At 31.7% G+C, this 15084-nt stretch overlaps 1 protein-coding gene across 1 annotated transcript; it reads left to right on the top strand.

Annotated features, from left to right (window-relative positions):
* Positions 1–1362: 1362 nt before the first annotated feature.
* Positions 1363–13114, top strand: LOC124919585 (importin beta-like SAD2). The gene is made up of 22 exons (XM_047459854.1): positions 1363–1583; positions 1835–1970; positions 2080–2167; positions 2279–2434; positions 3279–3441; positions 4446–4630; positions 4723–4896; positions 5684–5829; positions 5903–6026; positions 6308–6488; positions 7284–7443; positions 7533–7574; positions 7682–7800; positions 7885–8083; positions 8877–9008; positions 10054–10157; positions 10410–10589; positions 10926–11065; positions 11142–11281; positions 11448–11617; positions 12261–12399; positions 12493–13114. The coding sequence occupies exons 1-22, from the start codon at positions 1494–1496 to the stop codon at positions 12645–12647; spliced, it is 3123 nt and encodes a 1040-aa protein (XP_047315810.1). The 5' UTR covers positions 1363–1493; the 3' UTR covers positions 12648–13114.
* Positions 13115–15084: the final 1970 nt, after the last annotated feature.

The following is a 15084-nucleotide window of genomic DNA, read 5'->3' as shown; positions in this document are numbered from 1 at the left end:
TTTAATTTTTAATAAACGTTTTATATTAAATTGGGACATGACTATAAGATAAACGGTAACATTCTAAAATAAATAATAATAATAATAAATAAATAAACATTTGAATTGAGCACAAATTCCAAATTGAACTTCTATAAACATTGAGTTGTTATTACTTAAAAGTAAACATTAACATAAAAATTTTTAAAAAAGGCAAAATAATAGTTAAATCTTTCTTACCAAGGGATCCAAATCAATGATCTATATTAAACAAATAATATCACAAAAATACTAATGTTTTTTTAATCTAATAAAAAAATCATCAATAAGCCTGATAAACGTGATGTTAACTGTGATTTAGGAGAAGTATTTTCAAATGAAACCGATTTAAGTTGTCGTCAATTATTTCATATTAAAGTTCTAAAAATGATCGGAATCCACTTATAAAAAAAATTCCTTTACAATATTATAAATAAATTAATTATAGAGAATAAATCATATATACTAATCACATCTATGGAATTTCTCAATTTGTAACAAATTATTTGAGGTTCATGTTAAAATAAATTTGGGTAGTTTGATTCATTGAATTATGCATATATTTGGGATGGGCATTTTTTTTTTGTTTTTTCCTAAAGATATTTTTAAATAAAAAAATTAATTATTTAAATTTTAATGGGTTAAATTATTATAATATTATATTTTTGTATATTTATAAAATAAAAACAAGATATTTTAATAAATAAATTGAAGAAATTGAATTATTGAAAATAAATACAATAATATAGATATATTTATAAAAATAGGTTAAGTAACATATATGAAAAATATATTTCAAATTGTTAAAATATAAAATAATATGAGATTATAATAATAATATCCTAAATCTTATATATATTAACAATATATATTGAATTCAGAACTTTCTTAATTTTGGTAATATTTTATCAATGTTTTTTTTTATATTATATTATATCATTATTTATAAATTAAACTAAATTAATTCAATTTTTAATTACTTTTATAACAATAAATAAAAGAGATAATCTATTCATTCTTATAATTTTTATTTTTATTTTTTATTATAAAATATATTAGAATTTAAATATCCATAATTTTATAACTAACATATATTTTAAAAAAAAAATATGGAATCTTTTTATTTTATTATTTAAAATTTGTACTACAATAATAGTAAACTATTTAATATACTCTCCCGAATTAATTTGATATTTTTTGTTATTCTTAAATAAAAATAAAATAAAGTAATGAATATAAAAGAAGAGTGAATCGAACAACCGATGATCGTTAAACGAATTTACCGTTCTCTAAAACCCTAATACTGAATCGTTGTTTAAATACATAATTTCTTAGCATTCTCTCTCCGGCTGCAATCCTCTCTCTATATCTCTTTCTCTCTCTGCGCGTTAACCTGCGCAGAGATTTGTTTCTTGCCGTCATAAGGCATTGTTTGTGCCAGTTTTCCATTGTTTAATCATCTAAGACAGACAAAGATGGATCTTCAGAGTTTGTCTGTCATCCTTCAAGCTGCCCTCAGTCCCAATCCCGATGAGAGGAAAGCTGCTGAACTAAGCCTTAATCAGGTAATCTATTGATAAAGAGTTTTTTCTTATCAAGGCTTAATCTTTTGTTTAAATTGATTTCAATTAGTTTTTGTATGATGTATTCAAATTCATTAGTTTTTTACCCGTTTTGTTTAATTTTGTTATGTGGGTATTCTTTAATTGTTCATAGTTTTTATTGATTGAGTTGAGTTCCTTTGGGTTTTAGTTTATTTAAAAAAATATGTTGTTTTCATCAATGGGTTGAATTGGAATTGTGCTTGTTTTTGCAGTTCCAGTACACCCCCCAGCATTTGCTGAGAATGCTGCAGATTGTTGTAGATGGTAATTGTGATATGGGAGTTCGGCAAGTTGCCAGCATTCACTTTAAGAACTTCATTGGAAAGAACTGGTCACCCCTTGACTCAGGTATGGTTTGTTTGATGAGATATTTCTTGTGATCTGTTTGTACTATTACTTCCTCTTAAACTATGCCAGGAACTCATAGTTTACTTTTGCTGTGATTTTGTTGGAACAGATGAACAATCAAAAATCTTACCCAGTGATAAAGACCTGGTTCGACAAAATATTCTTGGGTTTGTTACACAAGTGCCTCCCATACTAAGGTGAAAACAATTTGATCACTCGGTCTCTCCTTGGGGTTTAGGAAGCTTATAGTACCTTACATCACTTCTAATAGACTTCTATGCTGTTGTTTCTTTTCGAACTTTTGGCAGAGTGCAATTAGGTGAATGCGTCAAGACGATTATCCATGCAGATTACCCGGAGCAATGGCCAAATCTTTTGCAATGGGTGAAACACAATTTGCAGGACCAGGCTCAGCAAATATATGGAGCTCTATTTGTTTTAAGGATTCTTTCTAGGAAATATGAGTAAGTCCTTAACAAATTTATGTAAATAGAACATTGTGTTGCACCTAGAGTCTATTTAAAATTTTATTGAACATGGGGCTGTATATGATACATCAATTGCTTAGTGTGCACATATGCATATCAAATGTATACATATGTATTCTCTCTATCCCATTTCATGTGATGTACTTGATCTTTGCATTTGATCATATTTACTGGAAATTATTATCATAAACTTTATATTTAAATATCTTGCTTTCATCAGCCAAGTGGAATTGTAAAAATATTCTAGAGTCATGAAACCTTGACCTCCCACTCAGGAGTTGAGTCTTAGTTAATTGCTCAACATATTGTAGGAAGATGGACTCATATTCCAAACATAGTTACTAGTAAAATGTATAGTATTTTTTCTGTTTCGTTGTTTATGGGCTTAAAAATCTCTTTTGGTGTGTTGTGTGCATCGGTTTTCTAAGTGCCACTGCACTATTCTTTTATAACATGAGTACATTGTGCCTCAAAAAAAGAAGGTATTGTGCATTGTTATAATTTAAACGAATAGTAGAAGGTTTAAGAATGATTTAATTTGGGGTTCTATAAAACTAATAAATGGTAACTCAAAAATTAAAATAATCTCCATATATTTGGAAAATTCTGACATAGACGTTATCTCTGAGTCTAGATTGGACCTGTGGTCTACATATTTTTAGAGAAACCTATGTCCGAACTTTTCAATTTTAATTACATATCCTTCCGTGATTTCCAAGATCTCATCCCAACTTGAGGCTGACATATGAGCCTTCTAGAAAAAAAAAAGTGATTTCTACCATCCATTACTAAGTATTTTGGTCTTTGTTGCAATTTGAAGGTTCAAGTCAGATGAGGATAGGGTGCCTGTTTATCAAATTGTGGAGGAGACTTTTCCTCATTTGCTCAACATATTCAACGGGCTTGTTGAAGTTCCCAACCCTTCTCTTGACTATGCTGAATTGATCAAGCTGATCTGCAAAGTATTCTGGTCATCCATATATGTAAGTGCAATGTTCATTGATGCTTAGTTGCTTACTACCTTTAGATATTCTCTTCCCCCCTCCACCCCCACCCCGTGGTATACATGCAGCAAACTAAGTGGGTACAATCTTTCCTCCTCTTGCTGTTTTCTTTCTTCTTCATCTCCTTATGTGCCACCCGAAAAGGGAGGTTATTGAAAATAGACCTTTTATTTTTTATCTTATAATTTGATTTTCAAAAAGAAAACCCGAATCTCTACATAACTGAAATGATCAAACTGTTACAAGTTAGTTTTACTTAATTCGTTTAGTAATTTGAACTGTCACAAGTTAGTTTTACTTAATTCGTTTAGTAATTTGAACTCCAATTTTGTGAATAAACTTTTTTCACAGAAAGAACCATGATGAAAACTATGTTGTGTAAGTAATGTTAGAGTGATGTTCCTTGGATACATATCTTGCTTTCACTGGTGCCTAGTATGAAGTGCATTAGTTCCTGATATTACTATATCTTGCTTCCATTGGTGCCTAGTAAAATGTAATATTTTGTTTATTCATTTGTTCAAAAAAAGAGATCAATTTTTATATTGTTTCTTTTATTGATTTTTGGAACACTTGGATGAGCCATTTTGCGGATAGGAGCTTAATTTTGAACTGCCCCTCTACTGGTGTTTTGAACATGCTTACGTCTTTTAGATGCTTTTTTTGAGATCTTTCCATTATTTGAAAATAAAAATCCAGATTGTGAAAGACGAAATGGCAACATAAGTAGATTTATTTTCTAACATTTTAGAAGAAAACTAATTAAGTTTAAGATAGAAGCTTGAGTTTTCATATATTTGTCCATTATTATAATCATGAATTACCCCATGGTGATCTAATAATGGAAGGATTTAGTATGTGATACAAGTGCTGTTTTTTAGATTTTTCTAAATCATTTATTCTATTGGATGTACAAGAAGGATTTCTTTGGTTCAGTTTATTGGGCTTGCATATATTCATAGCACCTTCCCGTATCTTTTCAGCTGGAGATTCCAAAGCAATTGTTTGATCCAAACGTATTTAACGCTTGGATGGTTCTTTTCTTGAATATGTTGGAGAGGCCTGTCCCTGAAGAAGGCCAACCTGCTGACCCAGATCTCAGAAAGTCTTGGGGATGGTGGAAGGTAAAAAAGTGGACAGTGCATATTTTGAACCGGCTATATACCAGGTAACATCTTTTGTTCTCTTATTAATAGTTTTTAGAAGATAAAATATAGTGTAGATTGTGTTGTGTTCTTAACGCTCTCTCTTGTGGCATAGATTTGGGGACTTAAAAGATCAAAGCCCAGAAAATAGAGCTTTTGTCCAAATGTTCCAGAAAACCTACGCCGGAAAAATCTTGGAATGCCATTTAAATTTGTTGAATGTGATTCGAGTTGGTGGCTACCTGCCAGACAGAGTTATTAATCTCATTTTGCAATATCTAAGCAACAGGTTTGTTTGGCTTGTAATGTTCTATTTCATTACTACATGGTAATTATCTGAATTGTTTGCTTTTGCTGTAGTTATAAAACTGAGAATGCCATTTCTTATTACCAAAGTAATGTTACTTGTTGATGCTAGATCTCAAGTGTGAATGACAGGAGATAAACTCCTTACTAATTACATATAGTGGCCTAGAGCCTGATGCTACCACTGAAAATGAAGGATAATATTGGTTTAGATATCTTCCAAAGTCACTCAATCCCATAACCATTATCTTTTCCTTCTGCAGCCAGTCCGCTGATAGTTGTGCTGTGAACTAAAGATCCCCATTACTATAAACATATTTTCACTCTGTTTCTTCTGATTAGAAGTCGTCTATGTTTTTTCCCCAACTATCCAGGCATATTATCCTGAAGATTATGAACAGAGACTAACATATAATTTTTACTTATTTTTTGAATGTTGCAAGAATGCCTGTAATTTGTGTTGGTCAATAGTCTTAGAGTTGCAAGTGTATTTTACAACCTAACAAATTTGGTAATATTGTAACCTTGAATAGGGATGATGAACCACCTTTGAAGGTTGAACATCAAGTTAAGGTGCAATTTGCAACCGATAGTTATTTGTTTAAAGCTTTTCTGACGTTGCTGATGGATCTAATGTTAAACCCTTCTGACATGTTCTTTATAGCATGACAGATCAGCCTTTAAATTGTGTATTTTTGGTAGACATTTTCTTGCTTTTTTCCTGTCATATGACAATTGGATGTTTAATCTTTTGATCAATTTCTATGCAGTCTCTCAAAGTTGAGTATGTACAATCAGCTGCAACCAAGGCTCGACATTGTCCTGTTTGAGATTGTTTTTCCACTTATGTGTTTTAATGACACTGATCAAAAGCTTTGGGATGAAGATCCACATGAATATGTCAGGAAGGGATATGGTTAGTTGTTAGTCTAAACTTGATATGAAATGTAATGTAGCTTTGCATAACTCTTTGGTTTACTTTCTTGCAGATATAATTGAAGATCTGTACAGTCCTAGGACTGCTGCCATGGATTTTGTTAGTGAGTTGGTAAGAAAGCGTGGTAAAGAGAACCTTCAAAAATTTGTTCTATTCATTGTGGAGATCTTTAGGAGGTATATTCCATGTTTTTTGTTCTAATATTTTTTTCCCTGTGTTCTATTTATGAAAGCATTTAGTGTTCTACACAAATTTTATGGTTCAAATGAATTGATCATCATAAAAAGATTATACATTCCTTAAAAGTAATCAAATGACCTAGTAAGAGTGATGTAATGACTTAGTATTTATATAAAAGGGACTTCCATTTAGTTTATAGTCTCATAATAAGACACCGGAATACATATTTTATGTGGATGCTTAATTCACGGTTGACTTTCATCTCCTTGAATTGTAGGTATGAAGTGGCACCTGCGGAGCATAAACCATATCGTCAAAAAGATGGTGCTCTTCTTGCTATAGGAACACTATGTGATAAACTGAAGCAAACAAAGCCTTACAAATCTGAATTGGAGCGCATGTTAGTTCAACATGTCTTTCCTGAATTCAACAGTCCTGTTGGTCATCTGAGATCCAAGGTCTGTTTCTTGCATTTATTTTCCTTTCATGTTTATTCTACATTGTTTTTACCCCTTATCTATTGGTTAAGGAATGGGACTTGGATCCTACATCTGAATTATGGTGTTCTAATGTGGGTTTAATAATTAACCCTTGGTCTCTCCCACCTTAATGTCTAGCTTTTAAGTAGCGGTTCTCCTAGGGGTTGTTACAGACTCCTGGCAGGTCAATTTTTCAGGTCCTCATTATTAACTAACACACTGTTCTGTTGTTTAACTGCTCTTGCTATACGTTGTAGCTGTTAACCCTTTCATCTGTATCATGTGTTTACATCTGTATCATGTGTTCTTAATGTTTGAGACGCATGAACTGGATAAAAATCTTCAACTGCAATTTAGGTTTCCTTTTTGTGGCTTTCTCCTTTCTTTTTTGGTCAGAAGGCTTTCTTCTTCAATATCTGTGAAACAATGAACTTGAGGTTGACATATTTTTAGTATATTTGTGGGAGGTCTAGGTTTCTAGTTTAACACCCTACTTCTCTCCCAAAGCTGATTCAGATAAGCCAATAATAAAGTTCCAACTAAAAAGAAACATAGGATTTGTATCTTATTATTTTGGGACATTTATTTGGGTGTTTCCAACTAAAAGAAGAGCTCACTTACATGTGGAATAATGTTAGTTCTACCCATTAAGAGATTCTTTAGTTGTTTGTGAATGTCGTTCATTTTTTAATGAGGAGACTTTTCTCGTTATCAGCTTCTCAAATATCATTTTATATTGTCTTATTCATTTGTTCATGTTGTCTTGAACATTAGGCTGCATGGGTTGCTGGTCAATATGCCCATATTAGATTCTCGGACCCCAAAAATTTCCAATTCGCGTTGCACAAAGTTGTAGCAGGCATGCGTGACCCAGAACTTCCGGTTCGTATTGATTCTGTATTTGCTCTGCGGTCATATATTGATGCTTGCAAAGGTAACTTACGCCATGTGCTTTTAAAATAGTTTTTTGGGCTGTTGCCTGTACGGTAATGATTTCATAGCTCCGGAAATTTCATCATGCAGATTTGGATGAGATTCGTCCCATTCTTCCCCAATTACTTAATGGTATGTGTACTGGGTTTAGTGATGTTGTATTTTCCTTCTTGATGGAAGTTGGTTTATGAGTTGCGTTATTGACTAACCAGTAACGTGTTTTTTTCTTAATTTTTCAGAGTTCTTTAAGCTTATGAATGAAGTGGAGAATGAGGATCTTGTCTTTACACTTGAAACAATTGTGGATAAGTTTGGAGAGGAGATGGCGCCATATGCCTTTGGATTATGCGAGAATCTGGTAGAGAAGAGACCCATACCTTTGATCAACATATTATTTCTTTTTCTCTTACTGATTCTGTAACTTGTTTTTCTACAACCCTAGGCTGCCGCATTTCAGAAGTGTATGAACTCTGCAGAAGAAGAAGAGGAAGCTGATGACCCTGGTTCTTTAGCTGCAGTAGGTTGTTTACGTGCAATAAGTACAATACTTGAATCAGTTAGCAGGCTTCCTGATTTGTTTGTTAAAGTTGAGCCAATTCTACTTCCTCTTATGCATAGAATGCTGACAACTGATGGACAAGGTAGTACTATCTTCTATATGTAGATTTCTAGAAACTGTAGTGTATGCTTATCTTCAGTAGCTGAATTGTCTGGCATAAAACTCTATACATGAGTATAGTCTTTATATAGTATTGCATTTTATTATAAAGATAGGATAAATACAGAAATTCCTTTATTGCTGCAAAATACAGATAGCATTTGATATAGAAAATTGAAAGAATGACAAAAAAAAGGCCCTTGAATGATAGTATATTTGTTCGTGTAGAAATTCCTATTAATTGTTTTCATTGAACTATGGATATCTCAACTAAACACACACATATAACATCCTAGGGTTTTAGAATAGTCCTTGAATATATTGTAGATAAGGTTACAAATCTATATTTTGAGAATTTATATTAGCCATCTTAATTATTATACATGTAACTTGGGCTAAGGAAGTAGTCAGTTAATGTAAACTATAAATGGATACTACTCTGAGAAATTGATTGTTCAAACATGTGTGTTATTTGTTCCTTTTTACCATGTTTTCTTGTTAGGTAGTCATGTGTTTCTGTTGCATTTTTAGAGTGATGCATACCATATAGCTACAGAAGTTTTCATGTGATAGATCCATCAATCATTGGATGCTGTTGTGAAGATGATCAGTTTGTAATTTAATAAGCAGGCTACTCTGATTGTTAGATGTTTTTGCTGCAGTTCCTCTCTGTTCTATTGTCTCCTTTTAGTGATATGTTCCTTATGATGTAATTACCTTATTATCTTTGGATGATAAAGTACAACTCTTTTCCTTGTATAACACTGTTGTTGCAGAGGTATTTGAAGAAGTTTTGGAAATTGTGTCTTATATGACCTTCTTCTCACCTACAATATCCATTAACATGTGGAGTCTTTGGCCATTGATGATGGATGCATTGGCTGATTGGGCAGTTGATTTCTTTCCAAGTATGTTTCTACTCACAATAGCTGATCCATGTACTTGTTTGCAAGTTGAAGTTTCTTCCTTCTTTCTATTCATCTATAGCTTATGTTTCTTGTGGTTTTGATTTTCTTTTATTGTCTCACTTAAACTGCCTCTTTAGAGGGGTCAGTAAATCATAAATTAGATATGTCATTCTGTAATTTTCTTATGATAACCTGAAAAATTGGTTTGCCCTCTGAATACTCTGTTTGTCTTCTCGCTATCTGTTTGAGGAACTGTGATTCAGAGGGTAAGACAGAATCAAGGAATTACCAGTTCTTTAACTGTAGGATGACACTGTAGGGCTTTTTTTAGCAATATCTAGTTGCAACCAAGAGAATGATGTGAACGAGGAACTGTTGGTAATGTGGCTGAGATGTTACAGGCACTTGACCAAACAAGTAAATAGAAGATAATAAATCTTTGATGTGGATACCCTTTAACATAAAATATCACGTGCACTTAACTTAAGTATGCGGAAGCATACAAATATCTAATATTGCTAGTTGAAGAATTATTATCTCATACTTGCAACAACAAATTTTTTTGAGTCTTCTATAGACAATTATTATGCAATCACATATGCTTATGTTTGATTAAGACAAATTTTGTATAATGACTCCCATAAAACCACATATTTCAGGCAATAAAGTAACCATCAACCAACACATCAGAAAAGAATAGAACCTCATGTTCGCTAAATATTCTGAATGTTCCTCACATCAATGTATATAAATTATTTCTTAGCTTGTTGGATCTAATCTATTCTAGCTATGATAGTAGATATAGGTTGATGGTCTTTGCTAGGATTTGGCACTATATCTTTAACCTATGACATAGAAGTGAGAAAATAAATTGATCTTGAACTTAGAATAGTAAGTTGTTATAAATGTCTTATATATATATATAATCAAACTATACAACTGTGCACGGCTGTAAATGGTTCACTGTATTAATGAGGATAAATGGGCTGAGTTGTCAAATAGAAAATTCTTCAGACTGACCTATTTGTTTATTTTATTTTACTAGATATATTGGTTCCATTGGATAACTATATATCCCGAGGCACAGCACACTTCTTGACCTGCAAGGATCCAGACTATCAGCAAAGCCTTTGGAATATGATTTCACATGTAAGTTACTTCAACTTTGTGGGGATTATACTTTATCAAATAACTTATACAATAATAACACTGTTAGAGCTGAAGTAATTATGCTTGGGACAACTTCTTTCAGTCCATTAATTTTCTTCAGTAAACCATCCTTTTTCTTATTGTTTTAATTTCTCTATCTTCTTTTCATTATCAATACAAAGACTTTTCCTTTTCGCCAAAAAAATAAATAATCTCAATCTGATGATTTTCTGTTGGATTTTTTATCTGCAGGTCATGGCAGACAAGAATTTAGAAGATGGTGATATTGAGCCTGCTCCCAAACTCATTCAAGTTTTATTTCAGAACTGCAAAGGCCAGGTGGATCAATGGGTTGAGCCCTACCTTAAAATTACTATTGAACGGCTGCAAAGGTCGGAAAAACAACATTTTAAATGCCTACTAGTGCAAGTGGTAAGAATCAAAGAATTAAGTTTTCCTAGAATTATAGAGGCATCTTCAATTGATTATTTTTTCAGATATTAGGCAGTCATGATTCTTCTCTTCTCATTTAGCCTATTTTGGCTCCCTGTAGTAGAGACATGCACCGATGGTCTTTCGATAATCAGAAGCAAGGAATTATTATAGTGCTTAACTAAATTAATTGCTCTAATTTGCTTGTGCGTCATTCATTATTGCTTCCTTACAAGATGTCTTTGTTTCATACATTATGATAGTAACATGCTTATTCAATAAGAGAGTCGATCAAATCATAAGATTGTTGTTGTTTCTTGGCTCATTTTGTGGCAGGTTGCTGATGCTCTGTACTACAATGCATCCCTGACTCTGAACATACTACAAAACTTTGGCGTCACAACTGATATCTTCAACCTTTGGTTCCAGATGTTACAGGAAACTAAAAAAAGTGGAGTTATGACTAATTTTAGAAGGTTCTCTCAATTTCACTCTTGTACATGTGTATGTTTGTGCTCACATCTAGTGCTTACACCATTTTTGGTTTTACAGAGAAAATGATAAGAAGGTTTGCTGCTTGGGCTTGACATCATTGCTTATGCTGCCTCCTGGTCAGTTGCCAGGGGAAGCTCTTGGCCGTGTTTTTAAGGCAACCCTTGATCTTCTTGTTGCCTATAAGGAACAAGTGGCAGGTTGGTTCATATTTTTCTTCTTGGAAGGGTTTGGTATTATTGTCAATATGTTGTTGGTTTCACACTATATTATAGAGTCGTTTTCATTGTAGAAGACAGTGCTAATTTTGTAACTAGTCCATTGAAAGAGCCTTATGTTTGTTTGTTCATTCCAATGTGGATATAGAAGCTGCAAAGGAGGAAGATGATATTGAGGATGTTGATTTGGATGATGTTATGAATGGATTACAAACTGATGACGAAGAAGATGAAAGTGAAGGCTCTGATCGAGAAATGGGACTTGATGGAGAGGATGTTGAAGAAGATGACGGCACGCTAAAAAAGTTAGCTGCAAAGGTTTGAAATAAAATTTATTTGACATTATATATATATATATATATATATTTTTTTTTTTTTAACTTGGTAGCTCAATTGGATAAAAATCCTCTCTATGTTTCATGAAGGGTTATAAATCCCTATCCCATCACCAATCACCTCATGAATCAAATCATCAACCAAAATATAAAAATTACCCCTTTATTTTTATAACATTTTAAATATAAAATACTAAGGATATTTTAGTCATTTAACTTAAATAATCCACCTTTTTATCAAACAATATTAGATTTCCATAAAATTGGATTGTTCAATAAAAGATGCTCCTGGTCTAAAAAGATAAATTTAGCTGTTTTTTTGGAGGTAAACATGGTTGTCTTCTTCTGCAACCGTTTTTAGGATAATCATATTGTTCTGATGAGAGAATGGGTGAAAAGTCAGTTTAATTTATGTCTTAAAGGTGTCACATGATTATTGGAAATGTGATTAAGAATTTGAAGAGGAGCAGAAGTTAGAGGGGAATTTAATTGAGCTGGGAAGCGAATGGATTTATAATTAAATTTATTTTTTGCCACTCTAAAATTCGTAGCAATTGTTTTTCACATATTTTTGCTATGTTATTTGCTCGATACAGTTCCTAATATTCTGAGCCCCCCACACACAGGCAAAGGCTTTCCGTTCAGCTGATGAAGATGATGACGACGACGAAGATGACGATGAAGATGACTACAGTGACGACGAAGAAATGCAATCTCCTCTAGATGATGTGGATCCCTTTATTTTCTTCGTGGAGTCTGTTAAAGGTGAATTTTCAACATTTTCAAATTCTCTTGTAAATTCAAAGTTATTTAATATATAATACACACTTATCTAAATCTCATTTTTTTGGACTCAAGTTCTGCAAGTGACAGATCCAATGCAGTTTCAGAGCCTTATGCAGGGGCTTGATTTCCGATATCAGGCACTTGCTAATGGCGTTGCTCAACATGCCGAGCAGAGAAAGGTGGAAATTGCAAAAGAACAGTTGGAGAAAGCATCTGCATCCTCCTGAATTAAGTTTTGCTGATAGTCAGTCATTCAGCCATCTGTTTACTCCCAGTTTTGTCATGAGTTTATTTATACTGGTGTATAGAGTGCCGTAGACTGGCCATAGTCCCGAGATCTTGGCCGAGTCTTTCTTGATGGCAAATTGCTGTCATTTTTCGAACTTTCTATTGTTTTTTACTCTGTTTTCAAAGAGGTGCATATCGTACTCTTAAGATTTTCTTTTGCATACAAGGGTGTATGCCATGGTTGGTGGTGGGTGGGTCTTTGATCATTTGATGGCATTTTTTTGGGAAATTTTGTGCTTTTTTATTATTATTTATTTTGCATACATCTCATGAGTGATGTACAATATGGTAGAAAATTCATGTAGGCTAGGAATTTTATGGTTTTGTGAGGAATTTTGTTTTGTGGAGTTTTGAAATTGGCAGTACCCATATTTGTTTATTTACTTTTTATTGGTGAATTGTGATTTATTATATGTTCTGCTGCTTTGATTTGCTTATTATCCATCTGTTGCAAGTTTATTTAGTAACCAAAATTTTATTCTACATGCTTTAGTTATTATATATAAAATAAGGCAGTTTAAATAAAAAATATTTAGATAATTTTAAAATTTTGAGTTTATCTGAAAACATTTTTGTTGGTATTTTATAAAATTCTATGATAGTAAAATTTGAGCTAATTTGAAATTCTTTAAAATTATAATAAATGAAAAAATTACATGTAAACAAAATTATAAATAGCTTAATAATATTAGTGGTAATTTTACTGAATGATAAATTATTCTTGTTTATAAAGTAATGAAATAATAATAATATGGTGGTGACACAATATTTCATACAAATTTTATACGATTTAATTATTAAAATTGATTTTGCAATAGTTTTATTAATATAATTTTATATTTAAAAATAGGATAATTTTTTAATGTTTATAATAAAATAAAAAATAAAAATTCTTTTTAATTTTAAAGTATAATAATGTTAGGTAAAACAAAATGACATTCAAAACAAGAAAAAAAAACTTTAATAAAAAGATAAAATATTTTTTTTGATTCGTCTCGTACAAATCAAATTATTAATGATTGTTATTAGAAGATTATGTCTCTTACAAATTAAAGATATTTTTTTTAATATTATCAATGAGAGACTGAAAAAAATATATAGGTAAAGATGTATTGTCACAAATTTATAATTTATTTTGCAATTATCTTCTTTGTTGATCCATATTTTATTATTTAGAGAGAAAAACTATTGAATTTGCATAATTGCATGAATATATAAACAATAAACCAAAAAATCAAATTATAATTCTTTCAAAGTGATATTTTTAACTCTTATTAAGAGATATATTTTATTTAAATGGAGAGTCAAATAAAAAACGTTCATAATAGTACGAAAAAAAGAAAAAATTATAAAATTATAAAATACAATGAAGTTAGAATCTGTTAAGCTCAAAATAGACTCTGAGAAAGTTTAAAGAATAAAACTTTTGATTTACTTACTCAAAACTATTTCTTTGAAAGTTTCTTTTATTTGGTTCTTTCCCTATTATCAACTACATAATAATTGATATATATTTTGTTTCATTACTAATCACCCTTTCAAGTATTTTGAGATCCATTGTTCCAAAAATTCTATCTTAATATTAATATTAAGAGGCATTTTTTTATAGATGATTGATAACGTTCTAAAAAATGACCAAATAGAGAAGGTCATGAGTCAATGAAGAATGAGAATATGATTGACTTTTTTTTGGCTTGAAGATGGAGACTACATCTGTTAGTAAGGAGATTTTTTATTCTTTTAACCTTGTCAGAATAAAAATACCTCAATGAATAACCTCTTAGACAAAAAAAAAGAAAGAAATTTTCGAGAGAATATTTGGCTTCTAAAACTCCTTCTAAGATAATGCTCATCAACTCCCCTGGAGACAAAGACGTAATAAATATAACTCGGCTGAAATTTAGGGAATCCCTTTAAGGCGAAATTGTTTTTTGACTTTGTAGAGATTGTCGCATCGATAAGGAGAAAAACAAGCATCAACAACTTTGAAGCCTCGTCTATAGAGAGTCCGTGGTTGAAAGTAAGTGACCAAACGATCTGCCCACCAATGAACCGGTGAACCTCAGCAGTGGCCCCCTATTGTTAATAACTTCATAAAGATCGGGAAAAACAACATAAAGAGTGTCATCATAATGCCACAGATCAGTCTAGAAGATAATCTTTTTATCGTTTCAGAAATATAAGTGAAGGAGGGGATGGAAGGATCCCCATAATTTAATGTGACCCCGAATGCTACAATCACAGTTAACTCTATTGTTGGCTACAAGGATTCATTAGAACTCCCTAATCATATATTTGGATGAAATTGATTTAGGTCATAAACTATTATCTTCTTTATGGTATTTCCACCACCACTTGGAAATGAGTGAATAGTTA

This window comes from Impatiens glandulifera, chromosome 1 (genome assembly GCF_907164915.1).
Source record: "Impatiens glandulifera chromosome 1, dImpGla2.1, whole genome shotgun sequence".
NCBI classification, from domain to species: Eukaryota; Viridiplantae; Streptophyta; class Magnoliopsida; order Ericales; family Balsaminaceae; genus Impatiens; species Impatiens glandulifera.
This window is presented reverse-complemented; position numbering and strand designations above follow the sequence as displayed.